We start from the raw sequence: 13042 nt of genomic DNA, 5'->3' as shown, positions 1-13042 counted from the left end.
CAGTGGGCAGAGGGGGCACTTTTTCCATTTTGTGCCATGCCCTTTGGGGCCAATCTGGCGGTGCCCTTTCCGCCCCACTGGGTTCCGGGCAGCCGCCCCCGGGACCCTTGTCCCCGCGCCTTCCTGGAGGCGTGGGAGTGTTGGAGATCCCCTGCGCATCATGTTCGGTGCGCTGTGCGGGGGCCGCTGACGCGCATGCCCAGGGAAGGAGGGTCACCTCACCTCCTCACCCAGAACTCTGTGCGTGTGGCGGGATGGGTGGGTGCTGAGCGCGAGAGAGGTTGTGGGAGTATGTCGGGCGACGGCGCAACGCTGCGATGTGACAGAACTGATGGCTCTAGGTGTGCGTGTGTAGGAGCAAAAGAGCGCAACCACACATGTGGGTGTGTGTCTTTGTGTGCCCTGCTTTTGTTATTTTAGATTTCTAGCATCAAATAGGTGTCTTTTGTGTCTGCTGGCTTTGGCCACGCCTTCTTCTTTGGGCTGTGCATCGACAGCTGCTTGCACAGGAAATGGTTCGCTAGACCCGTGTGTGTGTGTGTGTGTGTGTGTGTGTGTGTTGGGGTGCATTTCCTGTCCCTCCCCCTACTTCCTCCACTCACACGAGCTGCCTCACTTCCTCCCTGGGTGGACGGTCCCCAGTGACATCCCTGTCGATTTCCCCCATAATGCAACGCGGGCTTTTAGAGCGAGGAATGGTTTTGCGGGGGGCGGGAGGGGCGATATAATGCTTCTCTGAAGTTGCAGCTGCCTTGGCCTCCTCGCTGGGAGAAATCTTCAGCCTAGTAGCTGTCGTTAACACCCACACATGCACAGGCCCTGGAGCGGCGAGGGGTGCGCGCGTTGGCACCCTGGCCAGACTGGGTGGGAACTGGACGCTTCTGCTGTCCGAGGAAGGGTGTAGTAGCTGGAGGCTGGGTGAGTCCCCAGACGGGCCAGCCTCACCCTCCTACGCCAGCTGCACTGCCAGGACTTGCCCCCATCGCTTCCTCTTGGCTCGCTCACAGTTGCGTCACAGCTCAGCCTCGAAATCCCCACAGAAGCAGCAGCGTGGAGTTTGTGAGGGTTGGCAGTAGTGGGACAGAGAGGAGCTTGCTCGTTTGTGTGCAAATCAGCAGGGCGCATGGATGTCGCTGGGCGTGAGGAGATGTGGGGCAGTGTGTCACAGTGGTGTGAGCAAGAGACCGAGTGTGTGGTTGGCGTCACCGGCTGGTTCACACCAGAATGCAAGCACACAGGCGCACAAAGTTTTCGTACAGCCCGGGGGCATGGCGAGATCATGTGGAAAGCTCCCGGGTGTTTGGGCACACATGGAGATTGCGTGTGTGCCAGCAACATGGGCTGCACATGTTTGGAAACGGGCGTGTGTAGCCACACGTGTGGGGGGGTCACGGGTTTCTGAACACGCACAAACACATGTCATTTGGCCCTGGGGTGTGTGTGTGTGTGTGTGTGTGTGTACAGATTTGCGTGCCTGTTGAATCCTTCCTTGTTCGTTTTATTTAGGAATGCATGTTCCACATTCTCTGCTGTCTGAAAGAAAGAAAAAACATGTCTTAACAGCATTATGACACCACATACACACACACACACACACACACACACACACACACAATGCCCCAAAATAATCTACGCAACCGAAAACACAAATAAACTAGAAGCAGCGCAGGAGTCATCCTAACACGAGCTAACAGAACTGGAATTTGGAATTGTCAACAAACAGAGTCCTCTGGGATTCCTTTGCTGTTGCAGCTACTTTTTCACCTTGGGGGTGGTCAGCCAGTCGAGATGGTGAAGACAAGGGTGCCCTGGGGGGCAAAGCGGCCCAGAACCTGGATCTCAGTATTGGAAGGTGTGTATGCCTGGCCTTACAGACTTGCGGTTCAACCTGAGGGGGGAGCAGAAAGGCGTATGTTGGGGGCCGGGGTGCTGGTGTCCTGTGCCGGAGCTGAGCTCACGAGGGTGAGAAAATGCAGCGCGTATGTCTTTGCTGGTGATATGGATCTCGCACGAGTGTGAGCGTGCAAGGAGTGTGGAAGTATTCTATCGGTGAACTCTCGAGGCAGGTAGCACAGATTCCCCAATTCGGAATGGATCTGCAAAGTTAGTGTGTGGCTTGTCTGAACAGGGCAAGCGAAGGGCTTTAGACCCCTGTGCCTTTTCGGCTGGGATCGCAACTTTCCGTCGGTGTGGTGTCTGTGCTCAGCCGCCACATCTGGAAGCAGAAATGCTTCTGAATTTCTCTATGTAGCATATAATCATATTTGTATACAGTAGAGCTGTAATATCACCCAAAAACGGTTACAAGTCCATATCATAATTTTCATAATTTTGACCTGGCGATACATTGCGAATCACGATGTGTGTGTGTGTGTGTGTGCTGTGCAAAAATCACAATGTGGGAAGAAACATGAAGCTAGCCAGTGGCTGTCGACATTGCTCCATCCTTATTTCAGACATCGCGATGTATCGGTATATCATAATGTTTAGCCGGTGATACATTGCAATGTTGAAAACCAGATATGGCCCAGCCCTAGTTATATAGGCAACAACCATTCTGTGCTGGGGTAACGTTCCTGACCCCATGACGGCGGAGAGCCTTTTCCCAGCCACTTCCAGGTCGCGGTGCTATGCGCATGCGCGGTTGTGCGTTAATTGGACGTGCGTAAATCGGCCGTTGGCTGTAGACGGCAGTACACCTAGGGAATAATTTCAGCATGGAGTGCATTTTGGGTGATGCAAACACACTCCGCAGGCGTTGTAACTTTCCCTGAGCTTACCTGTGTCGGAACAGCCTGTTTTTCGGGCATATTATTAGTGTGCGTCCTCTCCACGTCCAATTTGTCGTGCATGCCTCTGGAGGTTTTGTGCTATGTCCCCAGCAGCCTCGTTGCCGTGATTTGCCTGTGTGTTCAGCTCAAGCGTCGGGCACCCTTGGCGTGTCCCATGCTCTGTCGCTGGCGTGCGGTTGGCGCATTCGGAACGGAGGCTCGACTTTCTCTCACGCCCTCTATGGCGGAGAGACCACTTCCCCCAGGGACGCCTCCTCTCTGCCCCCCCTCGCCACATTTCACAAGGCAGGAGTATGCACAGGAGGTCTTACGACATTCCCCCCCCCCCGGCTTTACTTGCTCCAACGCAGCCGCCGCTGCCCCGTCCCGCCCTGAGCCAAACTTAGCTCTCTGCTCTTCCAGAAATAGCCGTGGTCTTTGGCTTCAGGGTTGCTATTTGGTCTGGACGTAAATTCACGCCCCGGCTCTCCCTATTCTGAGTTAAAGGTTGGGAGGAGGGCCCTGCTAATACCCCCCCCCCCAGCTTGTGTGTGTGTGTGTTTGGGGGTTTCCTAAGTGCAGCCATGTTTGGGGCAGTCAGACCCCCCCCAGCTGCCTCTCCCACCACCCCTCCAGTAGCCGTGGGTGGACTCACGAGACACTGTCTGGCTCACGCCCACGGTAGGCTGACCACACCGGTGCTGCTGGCGGAGGGGGGGGCGGCGGCTGGTGTGTTTGGCCCCGGCTTATGGTAGGACGTAGACCCAGACATGCTTGGAGGGGGGCGGTTTGAGGCGAAAAGACTGTGTGAGCCGTGAGTCACCAGCGGTGACTAGCGAGCCCCTTCTTCTTTCCTTTTCCTTGCCGTCGTCGTGGGGCAGCGTGGGGAAAAAGTTGCCTCCGGTTTGTTTCCGCCAAACCCCAGGCCTGCAAACCCCCCCCCCACTTGCAGTGGTTAAGGCAGGTTATTTTGGGATGGGAGGCGGGAGGTGTAGGGGGGAGAGAAGGAATAAATCCCGGCAATGCCTCACAAGCCTTATGCATAAGGCTGGATGATCCCGGGACCTTGTTCCAGCTGCCACCCTCGCCCACCAGCACAGGGAAGCAGTAGTCGAATTATAGAATCGTAGAGATGGAAGGGCCCCTGAGGGTCATCCAGCCCAACCCCTGCCCCCCGCAATGCAGGAATGGGCATGCGCAGAGTGCTTTTCCCTTGACATTCAGTCACCAGGACTCGCACCCAGCAATAGGGCTTTTCAGGACAGTGACGTGGGCACAACCCGCTAAGAAAATGATCACAGAGTCTCTGCGCACACTGAGCCAGAAGATATCACTGACAGATCTTTTGTCTGCAACCCAGATTTCCTGGTATGTGTGTGTTGTTAAAAGTTTGAGGCCTGACAAAGATACCTGCTCACAGGTTGGAGCAGAAATTTTGTTGGAGCAGAAATTGGACACACACACACACACACACACACACACACCGGCCTTACTCTCTCATCTACCAAGCAGAAGCAAAATTTGAGGGGTTTTTTAAAAACTTGGGGCATGGCGGGTGGTGTGAATTTCAGTTTTTTTTAATTTTAACCGCTCACCCTGCCAGTGCTTCTTAGCTGCACTGGGAAGGGAGAAATGAAATGGCAAAATATAATTTTCACACACGTACACACATTTTAAAAGGTTAAGAGAGAGATACTGAAGCATACGACAACCTTGCAATGTAGGCCAGTGCGATGATCTCCGTTTTGTGGGCTGCTCAGTGCACACATCCACATGTGTGTGTGTGTGTTGTGGAGGACCATGAATTGCAGTCTTTTCCAGCTTGCTTGCCACATTTCCTCATGGGGGGGCTGGGGGCGGGGAATGCCACAGGTAGGCGGAGCCATGGGCAGGACTGGTTGGGGCAATGGGTTTGGCTTTTACCTTTGCAAAGTGCACTACGTTGTGGATACGCGCAAAGATCGGAGGTTTCTGCAAACACACGCACCCCTCTCTGCCCAGACAAACAAGAGGCAATATCTGTTGGAAGTGGCTCAGAGTGGCTGGGGCAGCCCGGTCAGATGGGTGGGGTACAAAAAAACAAATCTTTGTTATTGTTGGGGCTGATGGGAGTTGTAGTCCAAGCCAAGGTGGGCACCATATTTTGGAAAGCTGATCTGACTGGCAGTGGCTCTCTGGGGTTTTCAACCGAGAAACCTTTGCTGCCGGCCTCTGCTTAGAATTGGTAAAGATATGAACCTGCTCTGCCCCAGTGTGTGCAAATCGCCCGAAATCATTGCGATAGCCGTGTTGAAAACCAGAGCGCATAACCTCTGAATGCAGATCATGTCTGCATTGCAAAAAGAAGACAACCCCTCTCATTCCTGCAGTTTGAAACGACAAGGGAAACAGTAATTATTAGTTATTATATGTAGCAGTTGTGCGATTTAATAACACAACTAACAAGTCAGGATCAGCGCATATGTTTTGTGGTGCCTTAAAGGCTAACGCATTTGCTATGGTGCAGGTTTCTGCGGACTTACAGACAGCTTCATCCTATGCAGGAAGTGTTGCCCTGAGGGTGTTGAGTGTGCTTTTTGAGGGGAGATGCTCAGTAGCCGGTGTTGGTTGTAGCAATTACGAGTGTCAGACTAGGAACTGGGAGAGCAGGGTTCAAAACCCACACTCAGGCACATGAAGTCCACTGGGGGATGACCTTGGACCAGTCACTAGCTCTCAGCCAAAAAAACCCAAAGGACCCCTGACAGTTAAGTCCAGTCACAGACGACTCTGGGGTTGCGGCGCTCATCTCGCTTTACAGGCTGAGGGAGCTGGTGTTTTTCTGCAGACAGTTTTTCCGGGTCATGTGGCCAGCATGACTAAACCGCTTCTGGCGCAATGAAACACTGTGACGGAAACCAGAGCGCACGAAAACTCCGTTTACCTTCCCGCCGCAGCGGTACCTAGTTATCTACTTGCACTGGTGTGCTTTCGAACTGCTAGGTTGGCAGGAGCTGGGACGGAGCAATGGGAGCTCACGCCGTCGGGGGATTCGAACCGCCGACCTTCTGATCAGCAAGCCCAAGAGGCTCCGTGGTTTAGACCACAGCGCCACCTGCGTCCTACCTTATAGGGTTGGTGTTGGGATTAAACGAGGGGAAGGTGAACCGCATCTGCCACGCTGGGCTCCTTGGAAGAGGAGAAAGGATATGAACGCAGCAAATAATTAATAGTGAAGTCAGGGGGAATAAAATGCAGAGGAGCACAGTGATAATGAGGTAGTTGACAACAAGGGTTATCAGGTGCAATTTTATGCCACCACCAATAATAATAATAATAATAATAATAATGTCGTCTCTTAAGGTCCTGCTGGTTTACTTCTTCTAGCTGCTTTTGCTAAAAAGCAACACCACGCTATTAGGTATTATAATTAGGAATTATAAGTAATTACAGCAACAAGAGACAAAACACCTGGCAGAATTAGATAATGGTAAAAAGGCAATGCAGGTCAAGGGTCTGGGGCAGTTTCCAGTAGAGGAGATCCCACATGCAGCACGTCTCAGGTGGGGGGCAAAGGTCTTCCTGACCCCAGCCACCCCCCACAAGCTGCCCCTGCCCAGCAAAAGCGCTTCTCCTTTGCAGAACACAGACGCCGTGTGCAGAGTTCTGAAGCAGCCTCCTCGAAAGACTAACCCAAGCCATTCTCTCTTTTTCTATCTCTACGATTTCCAGACCTCATTAGGAGACGGAGGTGAAAGATGATTGGCAGCCACGCGGAGGACGTCGTGTGATTGGCCGTCTTCTAGGAGAGAAAGAGAGAGAAAGAGACAGAGAGAGCCACTCAGAGCTTCTCCAGCACAGTAGGTGTGTGCAGGGTGCGATTTCCATCGGGAGAGGCGGAAGGGGCGGGTGTGGTAGGGCAAGGGTTAACCTTGGGGCTGGCAGGAGCAGAAGCCCCGCCTCCCTTCCCCACATGAAGGAATTCCATTGGAGGGAGGGCAAAGGAGGCCCTGTGTTGATTGGATGAGAGGAACACATGGCTCTGTTAACTCTTTCTTTCCTGCTGCTTAACTCTATATCCACAGAGATGGGTGGAGAAGGGAATGAGTTTCTGCTACTAAATTAATTGCGTCCAGCCCACTAATAAGGCAGAACCGAGGAAACTGATATAAAACCACTGCAACATGTGTTTGTGTTTACTTATATAAAATTTTAGGAGTTCACATTCGTTTGAATGTTGTTTTGCATACACCTTTTGTTGCTTTCAGCAGTAAAAGAAACAGAACTACATTGTGTTTGCTATAAATAGCTTATAGACCTTTGTATAATTTGAATTCGTGATTTCCAATTCAGGCCATGTTCATATTTATTTAATCTAAAACGGAGATCATGCACCCGAATGACTTAATGCCAAGATTTGGGGTGGACATTTAATTGGACATTTGAGCAACAAGTGTCAAGGCTTCTAACATTATTGTTTATGCTATCCCTGGCTGGGCTTAATCCAGATCATCTTTTTCCCAAGCCTGGTGCCCACCTGGTGCGTTTGACTACAACTCCCATTATCATCAGGCTGATGGTAGGTGTAGTCAAAGCGAGAGGGCGCCAGGTTGGCCAAGGCAGACCGGTGAGGAAACTGGGTGCCTTTCAGATGTTGTTGGACTACAACTCCCCTCAGCCACCACAGCCAGTGATCTGGGATGATGGGAGTTGTAGTCCAGGAATATCGGGAGGCCTCTGCATTTTGCTTGTCCTCCCTGGGAATCTAGACCCAAGGTGGGCAATTGAAGCAAACATATTTGTGAATTGCAAGTAATTCGTGTGCTCTCTTTTTTCTCTCCCCCTCAGCATTTTATGTGGCTGTGACTGGAGAAGGGGAATAAACCAGAGGAAACTGCAGCAAGCTGCGACTGGGTGGGGGCACCCGTCGCTCAGATCCGGGGGGGTGGAGGGTGGGGTACCAAGGCGCATCCACCACAGCAGGAGAGGTAAAAATAATAATAATAATAATTACTTGAGGAAATGAATAATGTGCTCATTTGTTGTTGTTGGGGTGGAATAGCAAAGTGGGGGGCCGTGAACTTAGTTGGGACTGGGGCTGCAAGATATCTATTTACCGCATTTTTCGCTCTATAAGACGCACCAGAGCACAAGACACACCTAGTTTTTGGAGGAGGAAAACAAGAAAAAAATTATTCTGAATCTCAGAAGCCAGAACAGCAAGAGGGATCGCTGCGCAGTGAAAGCAGCAATCCCTCTTCCTGTTCTGGCTTCTGGGATAGCTGCGCAGCCTGCATTCGCTCCATAAGACGCACACACATTTCCCCTTACTTTTTAGGAGGGGAAAAAGTGAGTCTTATAGAGCAAAAAATACAGTACATATTTCTATGTTTATTTCAAAGAATCTGCACCCCTTCTTTCCATTTTTTTTTTTTTTTTAAATTTAAGCCCCCAAATGGCTTAACCAAATTTATAAATTCCGAAACGCACATTTTGGCAATTGTCGCAAAAGTGAAATCTTGCAGCAGCGGCAGCAGCAACAACAGCTAATTATCTGGGCGTATGAATATGAAAAGAAAGTTCTAAATGAAGTGCTGTGAGGTGCAGAGGGGGCACACATAGAAGGCTGCCTAGTGGTTGGGGTGGGGCGGTCATTTGAAAGGGAAGTTGCTAGACGGGGAAGGAGGGCTGGGAGAAACTGTCTTGCCAGAAACCCTGGATAGCTGCTGCTGCCAGCCAGTGCTAGATAGCCAGAGCTAGATAGATGCCAGTGGTCTGATCTGACACAAGCTAGCATCCCATGTCCCTTTGAGGAGCAGCTGGCAGGATGGACGGGAGCGGGCCTTGGACAGGGAAAACAGGATGCTGGACTTGAGGGTCCAGGAAGCTGGAATAAGCTCCATATTGTGGTTTTTTGGGGTGGGGTGGGGCTGAGATTGTGGGAGGAGCCAGCAGCTGGAAGGGGTGGGCCTTAGGAGGAGATGGGTGATGGGTTTGCCAGAGGGGAGGAGGAGGGGGAATTGGCCTCCATGAAGGTGGGAAGGAGCTCCCTGCTTGGTGCCTGAACCCCACTTCTCCCCCCATCACAGGCTGGATGCATCGCACAGTGGAGCAGTTGGGGGGCCGTGCTGGACGGGACCCCTTTTCTCTCGGCAACCTGGGCTGCAGCGGCAACGCCTGGAGCTCCTGCCATTCCCGACCATGGCTCCAGGGCGGCAGGTGAGTGGCTTATGCCTGGGGAGGTGGGAGCTGCTGGGAATCGTAGTCCAAAGGGGTGGCGCTGGCCGGGGCAGATGGGAGTTGTAGTCCAGGAAGCACCAGGCTTGGCGAAGGCTGTTCCACACCTGACTTGTGCGTACGTGTATGTGTGTGTGTGTGTGTGTGTGTGTGTGTATGGCAAAGGGACCCCTGACCATTAGGTCCAGTTGTGACCGACTCTGGGGTTGCGGCGCTCATCTCGCTTTATTGGCTGAGAAAGCCGGCGTACAGCTTCCGGGTCATGTGGCCAGCAGGACTAAGCCACTTCTGGCAAACCAGAGCAGCGCACGGAAACGCCGTTTACCTTCCCACCAGAGCGGTACCTATTTATCTACTTGCACTTTGACGTGCTTTCGAACTGCTAGGTTGGCAGGAGCAGAGACTGAGCAACGGGAGCTCACCCCGTCACAGGGATTCGAACCGCCAACCTTCTGATCGGCAAGCCCTAGGCTCTGTGGTTTAACCCACAGCGCCACCCGCGTCCATATATATATATATATGTTGTTGTTGTTTAGTTGTTTAGTCGTGTCCGACTCTTCGTGACCCCATAGGCCAGAGCACGCCAGGCACTCCTGTCTTTCACTGCCTCCCGCAGTGATATATATATATATATATATATATATATATATATACGCGCACACACACACACACGGTACATACACAAATATATATAAAATCCATGTGTACACACCTGCAAAGCAAACACACCCACAGCTGTGCAAAGAATCGTGGGCGATGAATTGCATTCGCCTCCCCGAGCGAAAAAACCGCACCTTTGTCAGGCGGGGAAGTCAAGAAACTGATGTTGCTTTGATGTCAGTTGGAGTTTAGACATAGTGCTGAATGCTCTGAGAGAGGTTTCGCCTCTCCCTCTCTCCTGCACCCCCCTCACTTCAGCCCCCTGTGTTTTGGCTTCCACAGCTTCCTCTGCAAAGCAGGAAGGCAAGGGGCCCTTCATCTGACTTCCCACCCCCACCCCCCATCTTTCAAATAGTTTAGATGCCCCACCTGCCCTCTGGAACTCCCTGCCTGTTGACACCAGGCAGATTCCATCCCTGTGCTCTTTGTGGCATCTGCTGAAAATACGTCCCAGGTGTTTAGGAGGCGGACACGAATTTGAATCTGCTTTTTAGTTTTTCCTTTTTTTGAACACTCTTTAACTTTTTTTAGGGGTCGTTTTATTGATCTGTTCTCTTCGTGAACTGCTTTACAACCAGGTGGTTCGGAAATTTCACCATATAAGTAAATAATGACACTCAAGGAGACTTCGGCTCCCAGGCCTGTCCTTGAGCATTGACAAGCCTGGCTTGTGTCGTGGCTGACCTCTCTTTTACACACCTAGAAAGGTGCTTTATACAAAACCAGGCCATTGCTTCATGTAGCTCAGTAATGTCTACACTGGCTGGCAGCAGCGGCACTTCAGGGTTTCAGGAAGGGGACATGCCCAGTCCTCCCTGGGTATGCCATGGGGGGGTTGAAATTGAACCCGGGCCCTCCTGCATGGAAAGCAGCTGTTCTCCCGCTCAGCCACTACACCAGCCCTTGTCCCCTTACTTGATTTAGCTGTGATTCTGGCATTGCGGGAGTAGGACTAATGACCAATTCGTCTTGCTTGTTTCCCATACTCTGTGCATTAGTATAGAGACAAATGAGACCATGGAGGTTTTTCAGCAGAGGTTGGATGGCCAACTGTCAAGGATACTTTATCACTACTACCAGTAGTAGTATACCCCCCTATACCCATAGATCTCAGGGCTGTTCACAACATAAGTTGAGATTCCTGCATTACAGGGGGTAGGACTAGATGACTCTTGGGGTCCCTTCCAACATTCTGACATTTCTCTCCCCTCCTGCCTCCACCCAGGTGCTCTGCCAGTGTCGGCCAGCCTCAGCTGCCCCCGCACCTGCCGCCCAACCATGGCTCTAACATGGGGCAACACAACAAGGGCTACTTCCCCCCAGGGTAAGTGCTCCCAGAGGGCATTTTGCCAACATCAGCAGCTACGGGAGGGATTGTGGTGGCACACCCTTCCACTTCCCAACCCCCAACCCTGTACATTGTGGTGGGGGGGGAGAGGTTGAACGGGGGGGGGGGTTCAAAACCCTGAACACCGTACTTTCTGGACACAGGGCCTCAGGCTACCCCAAAGCCATTTCCCCAAGCTTTCCCCCTATTCCTCGAGAGTCTTGGTTGCTGGTGCTTTGCTGCTGTGAACTTCACTCCCATTGCATAGCACCAAGAAGTCAGTTTTCCCAGAATCCCCCTCTCTAAACCCCGGCCCCCAGGACTGGGGTCCCCAGCCTGCTGGTATCTAGATGTTTCAGAGCACAGTCTTACCTTGGTTCTCAAGCACCATGGTACTCAGACGTTTCGGCTCCTGTACTCCGAAAACCCGGAAGTAAGTGTTCTGGTTTTCAGACATTTTTCGGAAGCCGAACGTCCGACGTGGCTTCTGATTGGCTGCAGGAAGCTCCTGCAGCCAATCGGAAGCCTCACCTTGGTTCTTGAACGGTTTCGGGAGTTGAACGGACTCCTGGAACGGATTAAGTTCGGCTACCAAGGTTCCACTGTACTGTTTAGGGAAGTTTTTATTGTTGGATGTTTTATCATGTTTTTAATATTCTGTTGGGAGCTGCCCAGAGTGGCTGGGGAAATCCAGCCAGATGGGCGGGGTATAAATAAATTATTATTATTATTATTATTATTATTATTATTATTACCACCACCAACCCTCTGCTGGCTGGGGCTGACAACGTCATAGCTGTCAACCGTCCCTTATTTGGCGGGAAAGTCCCTTATCCCAGCGCCGTGTCCCGCTGCTGTCCCTTATTGATGATGTCCCTTAAATTTCCCGGGTTTCAAAGGAAGCAGCTCCTCTCCCTCCCTCCCTGCCGGCCAGGGAGGAGGGAGGCTCCAACTGGGTTGCTTGGCTGTGTTGCTCACCCAATAAGGAGTCTAAGAATGACTGGGGGGTGGAGCTTGCATGCCTTGTGCCAATCAAATCGGCCGCGTTGCCTGGGGACTCGCCTTTGCTCAGCGCTTCCCAGCGGAGAGGGGGCGGTGGTTTTCCTTGCTGCATCCCCTTTGCCGGGTTGCTGCGCTGTGGGAACCACCGCTTGAGGCCTCGTTTGGCAGCTGGTTGACTAAAATCCCTTATTTTGGCTGCTGATCCCTTATTTTTGAGGCTGCTGATCCCTTATTTTTGAGGCTGCTGGTCCCTTATTTTCAAATCTGTAAGTTGACAGCTATGCCCAGCATTCCTTACTGCCTCTCCCCATCGCTGACGCCTCTCCCCTTCCCCAGGAACCTGGCCCCGCGGCCCCTGCACGGGAAGCTGGAGGCCATCCACGGCTGCGTCCAAGCCCTGCTCCGGGATCCAGGGCAGCCTCAGCTCTGGGAGCAGCTGGGCGAGATCTACGAGTCGGAGCAGGATTGCGAGGAGGCTGTGCGCTGCTACCAGAATGCCACCCGGTACCCGCGAGACTACGATTACGGGAGCTACGGAGAGATGCACGCTCGGATCGGACGACTGCAGCAGGTAGGGGAATAAATATAATATTCAATTTCAGCCCCCATCGGCCTTCTTGCGGGGAGGAATGACAGGGCTGAGGCAGCCCAATTAATTTCGTATTTAATTTGCACACCACCTTTCTATGTTGTGGCACGCAAGGCAGTTTGCAAGCCGTTGAAGTGACAAAATATCTTCTCCTTCTTTGGCGATCCCTTGTAGCCGAGTAAGATTGTCTCCCATGAACACGGTCTTAACACTGAGTCCGTAAGTGACTGTGGAGGCCAGTTCTGGATCCGCACGTCCTTCCACAGTTGGGGACATTGGTTTCTGGGCGGGAGTTGATCACGGTGTGGATTTGCCAAGCGTGCCTTCCTCTTAGCACGTTTCTCCCTTGCGTCCTGAGTTTGAGTGTCTTCAAAGCCCACGACACCTTTGGTAAAGGCTGTTCTCCAACTGGAGCCCTTGCAGGCCAGTGTTTCCCAGTTGTCGACCAAAATGTGTGCCACAAAGCTCACATGCCCT

At 52.2% G+C, this 13042-nt stretch overlaps 1 protein-coding gene across 7 annotated transcripts in view; it reads left to right on the top strand.

Annotated features, from left to right (window-relative positions):
• Nucleotides 1–13042, top strand: part of KDM6B (lysine demethylase 6B) — a 93964-nt gene that overhangs the window by 41647 nt on the left and 39275 nt on the right. For 6 of the 7 annotated variants that reach the window (XM_080979592.1, XM_080979597.1, XM_080979591.1 and 3 more), the window contains 5 exons: nucleotides 6483–6614; nucleotides 7599–7738; nucleotides 8840–8969; nucleotides 10873–10971; nucleotides 12313–12547. In XM_080979592.1, the coding sequence (XP_080835718.1) occupies nucleotides 8845–8969; nucleotides 10873–10971; nucleotides 12313–12547 (459 nt within the window). In that variant the 5' untranslated portion in view covers nucleotides 6483–6614; nucleotides 7599–7738; nucleotides 8840–8844. Of the gene's footprint in view, nucleotides 1–1712; nucleotides 1853–6482; nucleotides 6615–7598; nucleotides 7739–8839; nucleotides 8970–10872; nucleotides 10972–12312; nucleotides 12548–13042 lie in introns of those variants that run through there. The other variant, XM_080979595.1, reaches the window with a different exon arrangement.

This window comes from Podarcis pityusensis (assembly GCF_964106645.2).
Source record: "Podarcis pityusensis genome assembly, chromosome: 13".
NCBI classification, from domain to species: domain Eukaryota; kingdom Metazoa; phylum Chordata; class Lepidosauria; order Squamata; family Lacertidae; genus Podarcis; species Podarcis pityusensis.
Note: the sequence above shows the minus strand (reverse complement) of the source record. Positions and strands in the feature narration are given on the sequence as shown.